Source organism: Apis mellifera, linkage group LG5 (genome assembly GCF_003254395.2).
Source record: "Apis mellifera strain DH4 linkage group LG5, Amel_HAv3.1, whole genome shotgun sequence".
Taxonomy (NCBI): Eukaryota; Metazoa; Arthropoda; class Insecta; order Hymenoptera; family Apidae; genus Apis; species Apis mellifera.
The window spans coordinates 794962-811868 of NC_037642.1; the positions used below are offsets into that span (position 1 = coordinate 794962).

The window sequence follows — 16907 nt, forward strand, 5'->3', positions numbered from 1 at the left end:
AAAAATGATAATAAAAAAAACATTTTATACGAATAAATTATTGTTGAATAATATTCAAAAATAATTAGGACACAATGATATATAATATAAATATATGAGCAAAAAAATGATTAGGAAATAACATCAAGGATTCTTTGATGGAAAATTAAAAATATAATATATAATTTACTATTTTCATATCTGAATTGAAAAGGTGAAAGTACAAAATCATTTATCATGTAAAAATTCCATATTCTTTAAATGAAAAATGTATATATAATTTGCAGATATACAACATTTGCATAGCACACTTCTCTTGTTCATAAATGTATGTATTCATGTCAATAAAATTAACATGTTTTAAGTGCTCTAAATTTTAAGCAATATCTTTAATCACCTCCTGTAATTCAGCTTTTGTGAACATATGAAACAGTTTTTCAGGTGTCATTGTCATTACTTCTATATTATTATCACTTAGTTTCTCTTCCATGACTTGTTTCAATATAACCAAAGCTGCTTTTATTGCTTCTTGAAGTGTCATAGACTATAAAAGTATTATAAAAAATATTTAAAATATTAAATAAGAATTCACATATGTATATATATATATATATATATATATATATATATATATATATATATATTAATATTATCTATTACGATAAATATTTTACCTTATGATAAACTTCCTGAAGATTTTGTTGTGCACCTTCATTTCCTGATCCAATAGCTTTAGCATCAAATTGTACAAAAGTACCAGAAGGATCCATATGATACAATTGAGGTCCTTTTTCATCAATACCAGCAAATAACATTGCTACACCAAATGGTCTTGACATAGCACTACCATCATCATCACTATCTCCAAATTGTATAGCTAGATTTGATACAGCCTGTGCCGTTGATTCTACAGACATTCTTTCATTATAGACAAACCAATGGTTTTGACATTCCACTCTAGCACGATCGATCATTGTTCTAGAATCAGCTATTAAGCCTGATGCTGCACATCCAATATGTTTATCAATTTCTACAATTTTTTCTACAGTTGTGGGTTCCATTAAACTGGAAGTAATACGTTTTTCCACAACTAAAACAACACCTTCTGATGTTGCAATTCCAATGGCAGTGGAACCAAGTTTTATAGCTTCTATAGCATATTCAACTTGGAATAATCTTCCTTCTGGAGAAAAAGTATTAACACCATGATCATATTCAGAACGTGTTAAAAACATCTGAAAAAAAATATTATTAAAATTTATATTTAAAAAAAATTAATAATTAATAATTAAAACATAAACATATATTATCCTATATATATTAAAGTTTTGAGGTTATAATTTCTTATATTCAATATTAAGATATTTAAATAAAAAATACACAAAAATAGTAATTTTTAAGTATAATTACAATAAATTTTTGTATTCATTAATTATTTATTAATTAATAATTATAAAAATTTAAAAAAGACTAAATGAAATGAGGTTAACTTGGAATGACATAGCAAAACCAATGAATTTATCAATACAAATATATGAATGCAAAAAATTAAAATTCCATTGAAAATTAATTATTTTCTAAGAATTGAAAGTATCTTACCTTTAAGATGGTTTTATTATTATAATAAAAATTCTTTAATATTAAATTTAAGCCGACTGTCACAAACGCTAGTCACGAAAGGAATTGAATCGATGGCGGGGATAAATACAGAGATGTATCTTTAAGACTAAGAACCCTAAAATTATAGTAAAATTTTTTAGTAATTTCGAGATAGAAATAAATTTCGATAGAAATATACTTTCATAAAAATTATAGAAATCAAAAGTAATTAAAATTGAAATTTATTATTAAATTATATATTATATTATTATTATATTATTAATATACATATATATACATGTATATATAATGTATATATTATTATTATATTATTAATATAAATAATATATAATACTATATTATATATTATTAAATTATATAAACTATACTTTGATTTTTAAAAATATTAAAAAATATTTTGGTATAATTTTGATGTGTAATTTTAGTCAATTTGATATAAATATTAATCAATATATAATTATATATTTCAAATATTATTATTTCTTTTCACTAATTATGTGTACTATTAATCATTATAAATTTATTTTACTGTTTTTACATTATTTAGTAAAAAATATATATTAAATTTAATTTATTTTCTTATTATCTATATTTATATTTATTTACTACTTACTTATTGATGCCCATTTAAAAATGGCTCGTGACATATTTATTCTGTGAGGTTATTTTAAACAATATATACAAAAAAAAATAGGAAGTAATTCTTAATAAAAGAAATAACACAAACATTTATACAATGAATAATAGAGATATTTATTTATTACCAAAACTTAAATCTGTTTTTATTGAAGAAAATTGGAATGAATTATTAAATCTTCTTAATCCGAAAATATTTAGAATTTCTGAATCAGAGTATGATTTAAAAAATAATAATAAATATAATATCTCATCAATAGATGTTATAAAATTAATATAGCAGATTTTTTAATTTTAGGGAATTAATTGCTTTTTCAATCTTAGCAAAAGTAGCAGAAATTCTTACAACAGAAAATCCTATTATTCCAAATAATATAAAAATTGTTTGTTTAAAATGTTTAGGAAATTCTTGTGTCAATAGTTATATACATAAAGAATATTCAATTGATATTGAACGTGGAACGTACAATCATAATTTATATTCTATTTTAGCAAATAATGAAAATATTAAAGAAATGGAAATGTCTAATTCTTATCCATTCAATTCTCATTTTCCTTATGAAGGTATCATAGATTGGACATCAAACTTTATTACATCATATATGTTGGATAATGATTTGGTAGATGAAAAATTAGAAATTTTAAGATTATGTATTCAATTCCTTTGTAATCTATTTACATTTGCATCTATAAAAAACAGCGATCATCTAGATCAATATAATATACCAAAATATTTATATGATACTAATTTAAAGGATATAATAATGTAAGTATATAAATTTAGAAAGTATATAAATTTATATTCCTTTGTAGTATTAATTATTTTAATAATATAATATTATGTAATATTATGTAATATATTTCAAAATATTATATCTATATCAAATATATTATGCATTTTCTTATAGAAATATAACAAATTCTGAACATATGTCACTCGTTAGAGCTTCATGTGCATTTATACATAATGCTTTAAAAAAATATGAAGGAAATACTTTTTTAGAAAGAGAAAAAATACATTTGTGTTCACAATTGTTAAAACCAATTAAACAAGATTTTGAAAGTGCAAAAGAAGCTCTTATGCTTTTATTACTTGAAAGAAATATATTAGAAAATATATATAATGATATGACTATTGAAAATAAATTATATTTATTAGAAATCATTTGTAATGAACTCTCGAACTCGATACATAAATCTAAAAGCGAATATATATTTACAAAGGATACAATTGAATTTTTGATTGAAAGATTTTGTAATAAAAGTGATTTAATTTTAAAAACAGTGGACATATATTTAGATGAAATGGAACCTATAGAAATTGTTATTCTTCTTGATATTATTGGAATCTTGACATCAAAATTTTGTGAAGAATATAATTTTCTGAATAATTATAAGAATTTACTTATTAATTGTACTTGTAAGTATATTTGTATAATTTGAAGTTAATATTAAAAAATTATATATTTAATGATAATATTAAAATTTTTAAGAAAATTTAATATTATTTTTATAGATTTATTAAAATCTATTCAAATGATTGGAAAACAATCAGATAATCATTTTACACCATTACAAAAATTAAGTGATATAACTTTAGCAATGAAAGGATTAACAAATAATAATTCAGAGGCATTTTCAAATAGTATAGAATTTAAAGAAAATAGAAATAAATTGAATTCAACGAAAAACGATTTTCAGAATCATCCTACATTTGGTTTTAAAGCTGGTTTAATAAGGATTATTGGAAATATGTCGTATAAAAATAAGGAATATCAAGATCTTGTAAGTACAAAATTCTTATTTTTTATCCATTTATATTTTATAAAAAATATTTTACATGTACAATATATTAAATTTTTAATTTAAATATTATATTAAAATCAAAATTGAATTTATTTTGAATATTTGTACTAAAAATTGTAATAAAAATTAAAAACTCTTTGAAATATATATTATCGATAACAATATTTTAAGTTATCATATGTTGGTAATGTAAACAACACACTGTTTACGAAGCTTCTGAAAAGTAGCGCCGTAAAATCTTGCACGGTTATGTTTGAAACTACATTGAACATATTCTAACGAATAGTTACACTACAAAAATCCCATTTATAATTAATATCGAGCAAAAAAAATGTCATAATTTTTTCTAATTAATCATCGATCTTATAATTTTTATAATGAATCCATTCCTCTTCTATTTTTCATTTTGCAGCGTTGATTCATTTATCACGTGCACCCGCGTACAAAGACTTTTTGCATCATAGATCATCTTCTGACACGCGAAATGAGAAAAAACAAAAGGCACAGAGGAGCAAAAGAGAGTATAGATGAATATTACAAACCTTAAGTTTAAAACAACTCTCCTATTGCTTGATTTTTATTTAACCCCTTTATACATGTATATGTATACAGGCTTTCGAGTGATCGTTATTACTTCTTATTGATTTCATCTCTGGCGCGCGAGAGATAGTGCATAAAAGAAACGAGAACGAGTCTCGTGTAGCGTACACTGTTCATCGAACAAAGGAAAATTAAGTATCCTGTCCAAGTTGAAGACGCGGCAATTTAACCAGCATCGAATACTGTGTTAATATATTAGCATGATCAAATTCATGGTCATATTTCTGTTGAATCATTTTATCGATGCGCATACGTACAACGTGAATATATTTCGATTTCTTTCTTTTTTTTTTTGAATTTGCTTTTTTTTCTTTTCTTTTTTATTGTTTTTTCGATTTGTTTCATTGGTTCAATGATGGAAGGTGTCGAAGGAGATCATGTTCTTAAATTTCATACTATAAACATGTACATATTTCGAATCTTGCTTCTTAAGCAATTGTAAAATGTATATATATATCCTCGTTGCAATTGCTCGTAAAATGATGCGACGCTTTCTCGCGTTATACTGTTAATATATAACCCAATGGTAGCTGCAAGCTGTTTCATTGAAACACATATGGATCATAATGAAAAATTTGCGTGTATACGAGCCTGTTTATGACGGCCATCGCAAAAACTTCTCGAGTAATGGTTATCACGTTTTAAAAATTTCTTGCGAAGATCTTTGTTTGTCACCTTCAATTTCCAACGTGCGATAATTCGAAATGTATGGATTTAGGACTCGTCAATAAAATGTATCATCGTTTTAACTTGCGATTCAATTACGTTCCATTCGATTTTCAATAGCGATTCATTTTTCATGATCATGAGTTCATGAACACAAGCCATAGCCTGCAATATATCGGACTGTACAAAAATAATATTTTTATGGCTACGTGAATGGCAAATGCTATAAATCAAACTCCATGCCGTTGCTATAAAAATAAATTAATATCTGCGATGTTGTGACGATGTAATATTTTTTAGGTAACTTCCATGATCCTTTTAAGGTATTGCAGATACTTTATTGTTAATAGAAAATTTTTAAATTTCTTATTTTTAATTTTTAAAAATTATTAAAATTTTTTTTTTATTTCAAATTCTTATAAATTTCAAAGTTAAACATAATCGAATTATTATATATTTCATAATAAATAACTTCAAATGTTAAAAATACAAAGATAATCTCAATCTATCGATATCATATTCCATCTAAAAGATGAAATCAATAAAGATAAATCAAATAAGATAAATCTTTTCTTCTCTATCATTTTATTTGACATTTGTCTTTCAACAATATGCAATTTCTTTGGATAATTTTACCCCACTTATTTCCAGTTATCTTTTTTACAGACAAAAAAAAGATGGCATTCGCATACATGCATAAATACTCAATGATGATTCGCAATTTCACGCGATATTTTCCAGTTTTATGTATGATATCATAAGCAGATTCATACACATGCATACTTACGCTTCTCAATAATGAGAATTGAATTTTTTCAGCTTCGTGAAATGGACGTTATTCCCTTGCTTCTGGATTGCTGCAATATAGACGCGAGAAATCCACGTAAGTAATCAAAACTTTTGTTTTTTTTTTTTTGTTTTTTGTGATCGTCTGTTTATTGTAATTCGGCATGAATTCCTCAATGATATCCCGACATGCTAATTAATGCGCGTGTTAAATTTTACACGCGCAGTTATAATGCAATGGACGATCCTCGCGCTGCGGAATTTATGTGAGGATAATCCTTCGAATCAAGAGATCATCCGGAATAGCAGTAGAATCGGCGTTGTGGAGAATAGTGTGCTACAAGAAATGGGTGTCACGCTGCACGAGGATGAGGAAGGAAAAAAGATCGGAATCGTGCCTTTACCGCGTGAATGAAAATAACATTATTGAATTTAATATATATTAAATTTTTAATCAATATATTTAATTAATTAAATTTATTATTTTAAATTGAATCTTTTTAACGAAATTTTTCCAATCGTTCACATAGATTGGAATGAAAAAGAGAATTGAATGAATTGAGATAATGAAAAATTAATGTTCTGATATTTGGAAATTGATTCTGATATTTTTGGATATAAGATAAAGAATGTATTGTAGTAATAATTAATATTTGGTTTATTTTTTATATTTTTAGATTAATTTCTTTCGATTTGTTTCTTTTTATTTTGATGAATCAAAATTATAATTTCAATCAATTATTCATAAAAATTCAGACAGATAATATAAAATAATAAAATGAAAAATGTAACAGTTATAAAATTCATTTATTCGGTGGTATAATTTTGAATTAAAGGAATAGTGGTTTCTTTGGCGAGACGATCGTTTTCTCATGAACTCGATCGGTCATCAGATGCATAATCACAGTACTCATGTTAATTATATTAGTATTTACTAGCATATATATATCGATACTTCTCCGGATAAGGTATCGGTGATCTCTTTATCGGGAGTTAGACCGCAATAATTATTCGAGAGTTAGACCGATTGCAAACGTATCTCTCGTGGCGTGTGTTGACTGTAAAATAAGCCTACAATTATAGTACATGATAGGTACCATTACATGAAATATGATATCATATTGCGTAAAGAGACATTATATCTGCATTCGCGGCCAACTGATTTACGATACAATAAAAGCTGCCACGGGTTCACGGTCTATTAGCAGTTACTAATGCAGTTATACAACTGTACTTTCGCATCTGTCATGCGAATTTGTTTTCAAACATCTATTTGCCATCATCTAACGCCTGGTGACATCGCTAGATTTGTTATTATTCTTATTATTATTTTTCTAAAAAACGAATTGTTTTGATTTCTTTAAAAATTTAAATTGAACTATTTCGGTTTTTCTTTAAGATTTCTTGTTCTCTAAATATTGATTCGAATTGATTAAAAATAAATTAATTTTTGTTGATATAAAGAAAATAATTTATTCAAAACGAAAATGATCCTCTCGCTCTTATAAATTTAAAACATATTTTTTTTTTTAAATCTTTAATTATTTATTTCTTTCTATTTCTAATTATTAATATCTCGATTAACGCATTTTCTTCTTCTAAATAGAGATCATTAGTTACAAATCATTATTTATTTAATATATCATTACTTCATGCGTAAATTAATAAAATTTGTATCATTTAAAGTACCTATACAATACCAATAGAAGATAAAGTTTTAAAAATTACAAATAAAAATTATTATTACTCAATAAGTAAATTATAGTTGTGTTATAATATATTATACGTATATTATAAATATATTAAAATTGTTAATATATTATACAATATTTATATCGCATAATAATCATTTCTTCTTTTAATCAATAGTGGCGGTAATTTTGAATTTCTCTTTTGCCACCAACGTTGTTTCGACAACTAGATCCATATTTTCTCGGGTTTGAATAGAAATCGACAGGTAATTACATTGATATCGCGATAGAAATTCGTTTAAAGTGAGTCACAGTTTATGTAAATGTTTTATAAAATATAATGATACGTTTCTATCAATACGCGAACATGATTCACGATCTAATCGAGTCTAACCAACTGTTCGTTGATTTATGGTCTATTGTACGTAAAGAATTACATCCCGTTCATACATTTTCGTGTTTTATTATTATTCATTATCAAATTACCTTACATTTTTTATTTAATTGTTATTTAATTCGGATAATCCATTCAATGAACGTAAAAAACATAGATCATAAGAAAATTATAATGTAAAAAAATTATAGATTTCGAATAAGAAATTTTTAGATTATGATACTAATATTAAAATAAAAGAATTACAATTTTCCTAATTTTGTTTAATTCCCTTTATATTTGATCGAAATATCCAATTTCTTTCTAAATAATAATACAAAACAAAAATAAGCAGATTTTATTTTAATTATATTTTAATGATCAATTAGAATAAGAAAATCTTTTGCTATATTTAAACTATAATAAAATATCTAGTTTCAGATTTTAGAAAATTTGAAATTATCGAAAATTTATTTTTGTGTTTTTAAAATTAATTTTATACTTAATTTTGATAAAATTCATTAAAGTATAGAAATAATCAAGAAAACGAAAAAATGTATCAATGATAATTAAACATTCCTTCTTTGACCACTGCTAATTAACTTGTTATTTATAAAATGATTTGTTTTACTGCGTATAACGCTTTTGGAGCTTGCGAAAAAAGGAATCGTGAAAGAAAGAAAAGATTAGTGTGGACACCGTGGAAGCAGGCGGCTAGCATGAACCGCGGGAGATTGCTTTTAATTTAAATATCAAGCGATCATGGACGATTAATCTTAAGCGGCCATAATGGCTGGCAATTAACGCGAAATTTATCAGCTAATTATACTCGGGGTTAATAGTGTTGGGGTAATGATTCTTTTATAAAAGGAAACGACAAAATAGAATAAGAAAAAAAAAAAGAGAAAAAAATAAAATTAAGTTACATATTTGTTGCATCCTTACACATTTTTGTACAATAAATGAGTAAAAAACTTAAATTAACTATGTTATTTGAAAAACAAATAAATAAATAACAATTTGTACGAATGAATAATAAATAAGAAATATGAATAATATATATTAATTGAATCAATTGAATCGAATCAATTAAAATTATTATTTTAAAATATTTTAAAAATTTTTCATAACTTCTTTGATTTAATGTAATGTCGAACTATTTTTGTAATTTTTTGATGATTTCTTCACTATAAATTTTTATTGATAGAATAAGAATATGAAGAAGAATCATTTCAATAATTATTATATTTATTATTAAATAATTTAAAAAAATTATTAGTTATAATAATGTTTACTAGTATTTTTTCTTTATCTAAATTATATTCTTTTTCCTTTCTTGTCTCTTATAAAATATCATAATATCATAAATATCATTTAGCAGTTATAACCAATTATATTTTAAGAAAAAATAAAACTTTATAGTTATAAATGTGTTAATTAAGCTTTTTTCTTAGAATTTTTTTTTAATATTCGCATTGTATTGTATTATTAAAAAAAGATTAAAATTTTTTTATATTATGTATAATTATATATATATAAATTGACATTGTAATCTGTGATAATAAATAATAAATCAAAATATTGGAATGAATATTCATCACATGAGATATAATCTGTATTATATATCTGTATTATATATTATGATTTATTATTAAAAAATAAAATGTGAATACTTATATTTATTTTAAAAAAAATTCAATAAATTTCTAACATAATGTGATGAGAAGAATCTATCTTTCCAATAAAAAACTGATTTCTAGAATATATGAAACTAATAATCGTGGTTTGGCTAATATCCGATTTCAACCAGGTATATATTGACCAGATTGATGATTTTTCATTGAACATGCTTGTTGATTAATATTCATAGATTCTGATGGCTGATGCGTGAAAGCGTTTCAAGTTCTGACTTTATGCAATTTCTCGATTGATTAATATTTTACTCGATAACATATCAAATTTTTTATAATAATTTATATTAATAATTTCTCGAATAATAATTTTAAAAATTTTATTTTTCAAAATATCAATCTCGGAAAATTTAATAATGTAAAATTAAAATTTAATAATTTTGTGCAAATATATAGAATATTTTATGTTTCTTACCTCAATAATTATTAAGTAAGAAAATTTATATAAAATTTTATATCTTGCTACCTCATAAATTATTGTACACTTTGAATTCCTTTATTTTTAATTATATTGTTGTCAAAATAAAGTATACAATAACATATACTATACTATATATATTGTATATTATATATATAGTAAGTATAATATTTCTCATTAAATGAAACTTTCGAAAAACTTTCCCTACATAATATTTTTTAATATATAATTCTTAAAAATTTCCATTTTAATATGAAGTTATTTTATCTAATAAAAAAAATATTGATACAACTCGCATGATTATTCGAGATTCCGATATGATATCCAAAATATCATGATGCAAATTGCATGCTTGTATAATTCGTGATTCAATTAGCTGGGCGACCGGAAATCGAGTTGAATGGGAAAAACAAGCGGCGCAAGTAGGGTGTAAACAGGCGGAAAAGTAAATCGGCTAGCATATATTAATAGTGGCTGCGAATTGTGCCTATGTCGGTGCCTAATAAGTCGTGGATCCCCTTTTAAACGATCCCTGCCTCGAACGGACCTGTGCGCCTACGCGAAACTCTTCTGAAAGAGCCGACAGACCAATATATTTCCTGTGCCCTCGTATACCTTGCGTACATCGATCGTGTACAAAAGAGTTACATCGTTATATAAAGTGACGCCAAAGATGAAGTGTAGAATATCATTACCATAGGTAAATTATACGTATCGATGTAAATTCATGTTTTTATAAAAATAATTAACGAAATATTTTTCTCTCTAAGTAAACATTTTAGATTTTGATATATTTTTGTGTATTATCTATCTTCTTATTTTTAAGTAGATGAGCGTTAAAATGATATGCTAGTATTAAGAATATATTATATTGCATATTATATATATAAATATCCCATGGGTAATGATACAATCGTGAGTGATTCTATATGAAAAAGAAAAATAAATAATCGAAAATATAGAATAAAAATTTTTTACTTGAAATTTTTTTTTTAAATAAATTAAGTTTGAAAATTTTTCAAAATAAAATTGATTAATTATTTATTGAATACGAATAAATTATCGATAAAACTTGTTGTAGAATCGAATTTGATCATTTCTATTTTTGAAAAAATAAAAATTAAACATATATGTAGTCAACTAACTTTTGAAATGGATAAAATTTATTCTTTTCTTTTTATTTATTTTTACATAATTATTTTTTATCGATAATCAAATTTCATTTTAATTTTGTATTTGAACATTTTTTTTGAACTTAATTTACTCGAAAACTCGAAGTTTTAATTGTATCTTATATTATTATTATTTCTATAATTATCTACTATTATATGTAAACAATAATTATTAATAAAATTAATAAAATAAGTAACATATGAAATGATAATATTAAAAGCATATCTATAAATAATATAAAATAATATAAAAATAAACAATGATAAATTTTTAATACGTACATACATATTATAAATTAATATATATCGTATAATAAAAAGTTAAAAAATTTTGCAATATACCGCACGATACTGCGATATCCCATCATAATTCAACATTAGAACTGAAGCTATAAAATTCTTAAAATTTCATCAAAGATCCACATAACGTTAACCTTCTACTATTAACAAATCCTGTGTATCTCTCACCAAAAGATCTCCACTAAATAATCCACCAACGTTTTAACCACGTTGAAGGAATAAAAACAATCTGTATATTTATCAAGACAAGTTCCATGGACGGTCGGTGTTTCTACCGCCGTAAAACATTCCGCTAATGTGTCCGCCTCCTAGACGCGGATTGTCCGCACGCAAGTTCCTCGTGAAGGAAAAACTGGCAAAGAAATGTCGTGCGTCTAATCGTGAACGTAAACACAGAACTTGCGTCCAGATCTCGCATAGTCCCAGGAAATGTGTTTTAACGACTGCCGCACACGGTGCATAAGCCATAAATGTTGCGCCGGGCCGGGGATTCGTGTAATAGCCACTAAAAGCAGCCCTCGTTCCTTTATGGACCGTAAAAGCTCGGATATTTGGAACGAGGAAACCGTCGCTTAAAACTTAAGCAGAAGTGAGTCGTGATCGTTCTCGATGAGGGCGACTCATCTCGTCGGAATCATGGTAATCGCGAAAAAAAATATTTTCTCCGTCGTTTGTATCGGAGAATCGAATTCTTTGGCGGGGTTTTTTAATAAACGATCTTTCATATTCGAGGAGGAAATGGCTTTCATTCGAAATCGGTGACTCTCAACTAGTGAATTTACAAAAAAGATTAATTTGATATTTATTTATTTTAATACAATTTAATTTAATATATTTATTTATTTTAATATATTTGCATTATATTAAGCAGTCATTCCATAGTGATAAAATCTTGTTTTATAAATTTTATAAATTTTTTTTATCTTATTTAGAGGATTGTTGTTTGAATATTATGAAAAAAAGATTGTAAATCAAAATATATTTAAAAATGATGAAAATGATTAAAAATGAAATTATTTGAATTTATTTACATTTATCGATTAATCGTTATTTTATTGTTTCCTTTTTTGTTAGTTCAAATAATTTTATTATTATTTTAATGTCTACATTTAAATATATTTCTTTCGTTGTATTTAAAAATTTGATTTTAATTCTTCTATATATTAAGATTATTTTCTATCTCCATCATATCTGTATAATTTTAAAATTAAAATTGAAAGAAGTATTGCCATTATAATTTCGTATTTTAATAAAATTTTATTTAAAAAAGAAACAAACAACTAAAGAATCTTTGGATTATAGATTTCAAATTAAAATTCTACAATTTTTGAAACATTAAAAAATTTTTTGTTTGTTGAAAAAAGAAAAAAATTAAAAAAAATGACAATTTAAAAATAAATTAAATTAAAAAACGAATATAATTTCATAATGGATGGAAGGAAAATTGTATTTGAAAATTTCAGTTTTCAATCCTTGAATATTTATAGAAAACTGCGTGAAAAATTAATTAAGATTTTGTTCAATTTTTTATACATAATGAAATTGTCACCACAGAGTGCCTGAATTAGAGAAACGAATAAATCTGTTCCATTTGAATTGGTTCATAAGAAACTATGAAGCAATCAAAACTGGTATCGACTCGGTTTGATACAAGTAGGCCAATAACTTAACATCGTTAATGAACCGCTAATTACACAGCTGCGACACGGAATGTTTGATTTATGTGAGATTAAACGTGTTTTTTCCTTTCATACCTGTAATTTGCGTGTCTACTTGAATTTCACAATGTTAATTGAATTTCGGAAATATCGACTTGCAATGGGAGCGTTGTAACGTTTGATTTTGAAGTGTAATCCACTTAAAAGAAAAAAAAAACAGGATCAAAATTACTTTTTGATAAGATTAAAAAAGAAGGAACTTTAAATTTTATACTTTATAGACATCACAAAATTTATAAATAAAATTTTTAAAAATATATCGAAAAAACAATTAGTTGGTTATGTCATAATAATTTTGAATATCATTACTTCAAATTATTGCTTGCAATAAATAAATAAATTTTTATTCATTTTAAACAAATTTATATTTCAAACATGTTGCGTTTCTTTTATTATAGATACTAAATAAATTAAAAAACGATATGAAGAAACATAAATACAAATTTCTTCATACGAAATGTTTTATGGTTGAATATACTCAGAGGTTAGGCATTTTTGTTATGTCTTGGATATTTCAAATATATCACTTTTTAGATAAGTTAGAATGGGACGTTTTAACCCTTTTACGATTATGAACCCATATAGGTTATATGGGTTTCAGAAGAAACATGCAACTTAACTTTTTAGTTATTCCTAACTTTAAGCCATCATTTCGTTCATTATCGTAAATGTTTAATTTATAACTATTAAATAATTATTTTTAAGCTATAACGCAAGAATACGAATATATATTATTATAATTGAATAATATAAGAGTTAGAAAAATTATAAATTTTCAGAATTCTTTTATAGTAAATAGAATATAAATTTTTATGCAAAATTTATAAATATAATTGAAGAAATGTGTGTTTAAGAACTTCAAAATAGAGATTGGTTTTATTTTTCAAATATAATAATGTCTATTATAATATTTTGCATTTTTTTACATATTATATAAATTCTCGTACATTCAAATTTTAAATAAATTGCGTAAATATCTGTAATCTAATAATATATTAATTTATTCTTATCAAATGAGGACGATATAATCTATTTAAATTATATGTATGATTTTTTTTTTAATTTAGTTTGAGATTGATGTAATGAGATTAAAAGAAATACATTTCATATATCTCTTTTAATTTTTTATTATAAGCATATTCTAAATAAATTTTAACATATCTATCTATATACTTCTGGTTTTACAATATTCTTCAATTATTAATTGAAAGAAAATTTCTTTCAAGAAAATTTCTTTTAAATTATTCTTTTAAATTTCACTTATAATTCAATTTCAATTTTAATTTAATATAAATATACAAATTTAGAAAACCAAATAATGAACGAATAAAATGCATAATAAAATATAAATTATTCGTAACTTTATTATAAAAATATTTATTATAAAAATATTTATATTTATTCACCAAACAATAATGAATTTTAAATAAATGGATATTTTATTATGAAAGTGACATTAAATCATTTCTCTTTTTGTCCATTTTTGTTATTCTATTTTTGTCAAAATATATATTTAAGACTTTGCATTTTTATGTTATTGAAAAATATTGATTTAAATATATTAAATTTATTACTATTTCTATAGATTTAAATATATAAATTTATTGTAAAAATTCATTATAAAATTTTTATGAGAATTAATTATATTTTAATCTGATTTTATTTATAAATAAAAACAAAATAAAATACTATTATTCGATATTTATTTTCAATATTTATTTTAACATTCTAACATTTATTTTAACGGATTCTAACATTTTTTCAAATTAATTTAATTAATAACAGTTCATACAAATTGATTTTTCAAATTAGAATTATTAGATTTTGAGAAAAAAACATTTTTAAAATGAATGATTATACAATTTATTTGATGAATTTTCAATTGATTAAAATATAAAAATAAATTAGTTAATAAATATTTAAGAAAATTATATCAAATATATAAAAATAAATTATTCGTTTCTTCAATTTTTTTCTAAAATATTTAAATTTTTCAAATAATAATTTCATAGGAAAAAGAACAATCTAGCCTAAATCCCCTATTCCAAGGAAAAGCCAAAAATCAACTCCTTTTCCATTCTGTTATAATTATTTATTCGAAATTAAATCGAAAATTCATCGCACGCGACACGTCGTACGCAAATCTCCGCGATAAACGATCGCAAACAAACGAGAGATCACGTGAATCGAGGTAATCGCGTATCAACGGCACGGCAAGAAACCGTTTCAAACGGTTAGAACTACCATCATCGTAGTTCGAGTCGATGTGCGCGAGGGGGTGACGTTTCATGGCCCACATGATACCGTGCGGCCGCCGATCAAACGCGGCACAGCTCGACCGAATTAACGAAACGAAATTAATCGTCGCGAACGATCGCCCGTTCGAACGTAACCACATGTTAAGGAAAGAGAGAGAGAGAGAGAGGCCAGTTATATTTTCCGTTCTGGTCTGTTTGCCGGCTGGCATGTGGGCATTATCTTTACGACCTCCTCGCCGTGGAGGAGACGCGAAAGGACGAACGCATGCGCGATACGCGGTCCGGAACACGGCGAACACCGAAACCGGAGAACCTGTTATCAAAGAAACGGTGGCTGCCGTGCCGGGCCAATTATCATCCGACTCGAAACGAACGCGCGCCGGTTTCGATCCCAGACGAGGCGAGCCCTTAATTTCTCACGAATGGGTCCCAATAAAAGTTGCTCCGAGGTGGATTTTCACGGTTGTTGGGAGTGAGATTGGTTGTGCCGCGGTTGGAAGCGGACGATCCGAAGATTTGATGGGGAATGTTTGATGGCGTTTGAGAAAGATTGAAGATGTTTGCGAAGATTGTCGGTTTGGATTGTTCCTCGTAGAGTGATCGTGATTGCGTCGGATAATAGTTGATGAAGATGATTTAAACGTGTGGTCTAAGATTCGAAGAATGTTTGATGACATTTGAGAAAGTTGAAAGATGTTTATGAAGATTGTTGTTGTGATGATCGTTCGTAGAGTGATCATTTTAACCATTATGCTAGAGATTGTTTAGAGATTTATTAAAGATTGAAACGTACGATCAAGAATTTGGAGAATGATGTTTGATCATAAGTTACGAGCTAATTTCTCATAAATGGATTCTAATAATGATTTCGACATAGATTATGATAATTATTGGAAATAAGATTGGACCAAAAAGGCGAGTGAAAATAGATGATTGAAGATTTGAGGATTGCTGAATGGTTCTTAAAAAAAGTTGAAAGATGTTTGTTGGAAATCGCTAATGATTATTAGAGTGACGAATTGTTAATACATTTTTAGTGAAGTTTTTTAACTGAATCAAGATAAAAATTTTTAGAATAAACTTTGAAAAAATGAATGATTTGATGGAGAAGTGATTTTGGTCAAAGGTATAATGAGTGGGTAAAAAGAATTCTTTTAAATATATAAATTGGAGAAATAATTGTTAGAAAGATA

At 25.0% G+C, this 16907-nt stretch overlaps 2 protein-coding genes across 3 annotated transcripts; one reads left to right on the plus strand and one right to left on the minus strand.

The window, feature by feature from the left end:
* Positions 1-154: 154 nt before the first annotated feature.
* Positions 155-2321, minus strand: LOC551956 (proteasome subunit alpha type-5). The gene is made up of 4 exons (XM_016912411.2): positions 2213-2321; positions 1579-1714; positions 654-1214; positions 155-523 (listed from the first exon to the last, which is right to left on the minus strand). The coding sequence occupies exons 3-4, from the start codon at positions 1212-1214 to the stop codon at positions 356-358; spliced, it is 729 nt and encodes a 242-aa protein (XP_016767900.1). The 5' UTR covers positions 1579-1714; positions 2213-2321; the 3' UTR covers positions 155-355.
* Positions 2218-8383, plus strand: LOC726806 (ataxin-10). 2 transcript variants are annotated; one of them, XM_006557221.3, is made up of 6 exons: positions 2218-2451; positions 2534-3001; positions 3144-3655; positions 3752-4020; positions 6127-6190; positions 6321-8383. In XM_006557221.3, the coding sequence occupies exons 1-6, from the start codon at positions 2336-2338 to the stop codon at positions 6506-6508; spliced, it is 1617 nt and encodes a 538-aa protein (XP_006557284.1). In that variant the 5' UTR covers positions 2218-2335; the 3' UTR covers positions 6509-8383. The 2 variants fall into 2 exon arrangements, with proteins under 2 accessions (XP_006557284.1, XP_006557285.1); XM_006557222.3 differs by lacking the exons at positions 6127-6190; positions 6321-8383 and adding an exon at positions 4454-5390.
* Positions 8384-16907: the final 8524 nt, after the last annotated feature.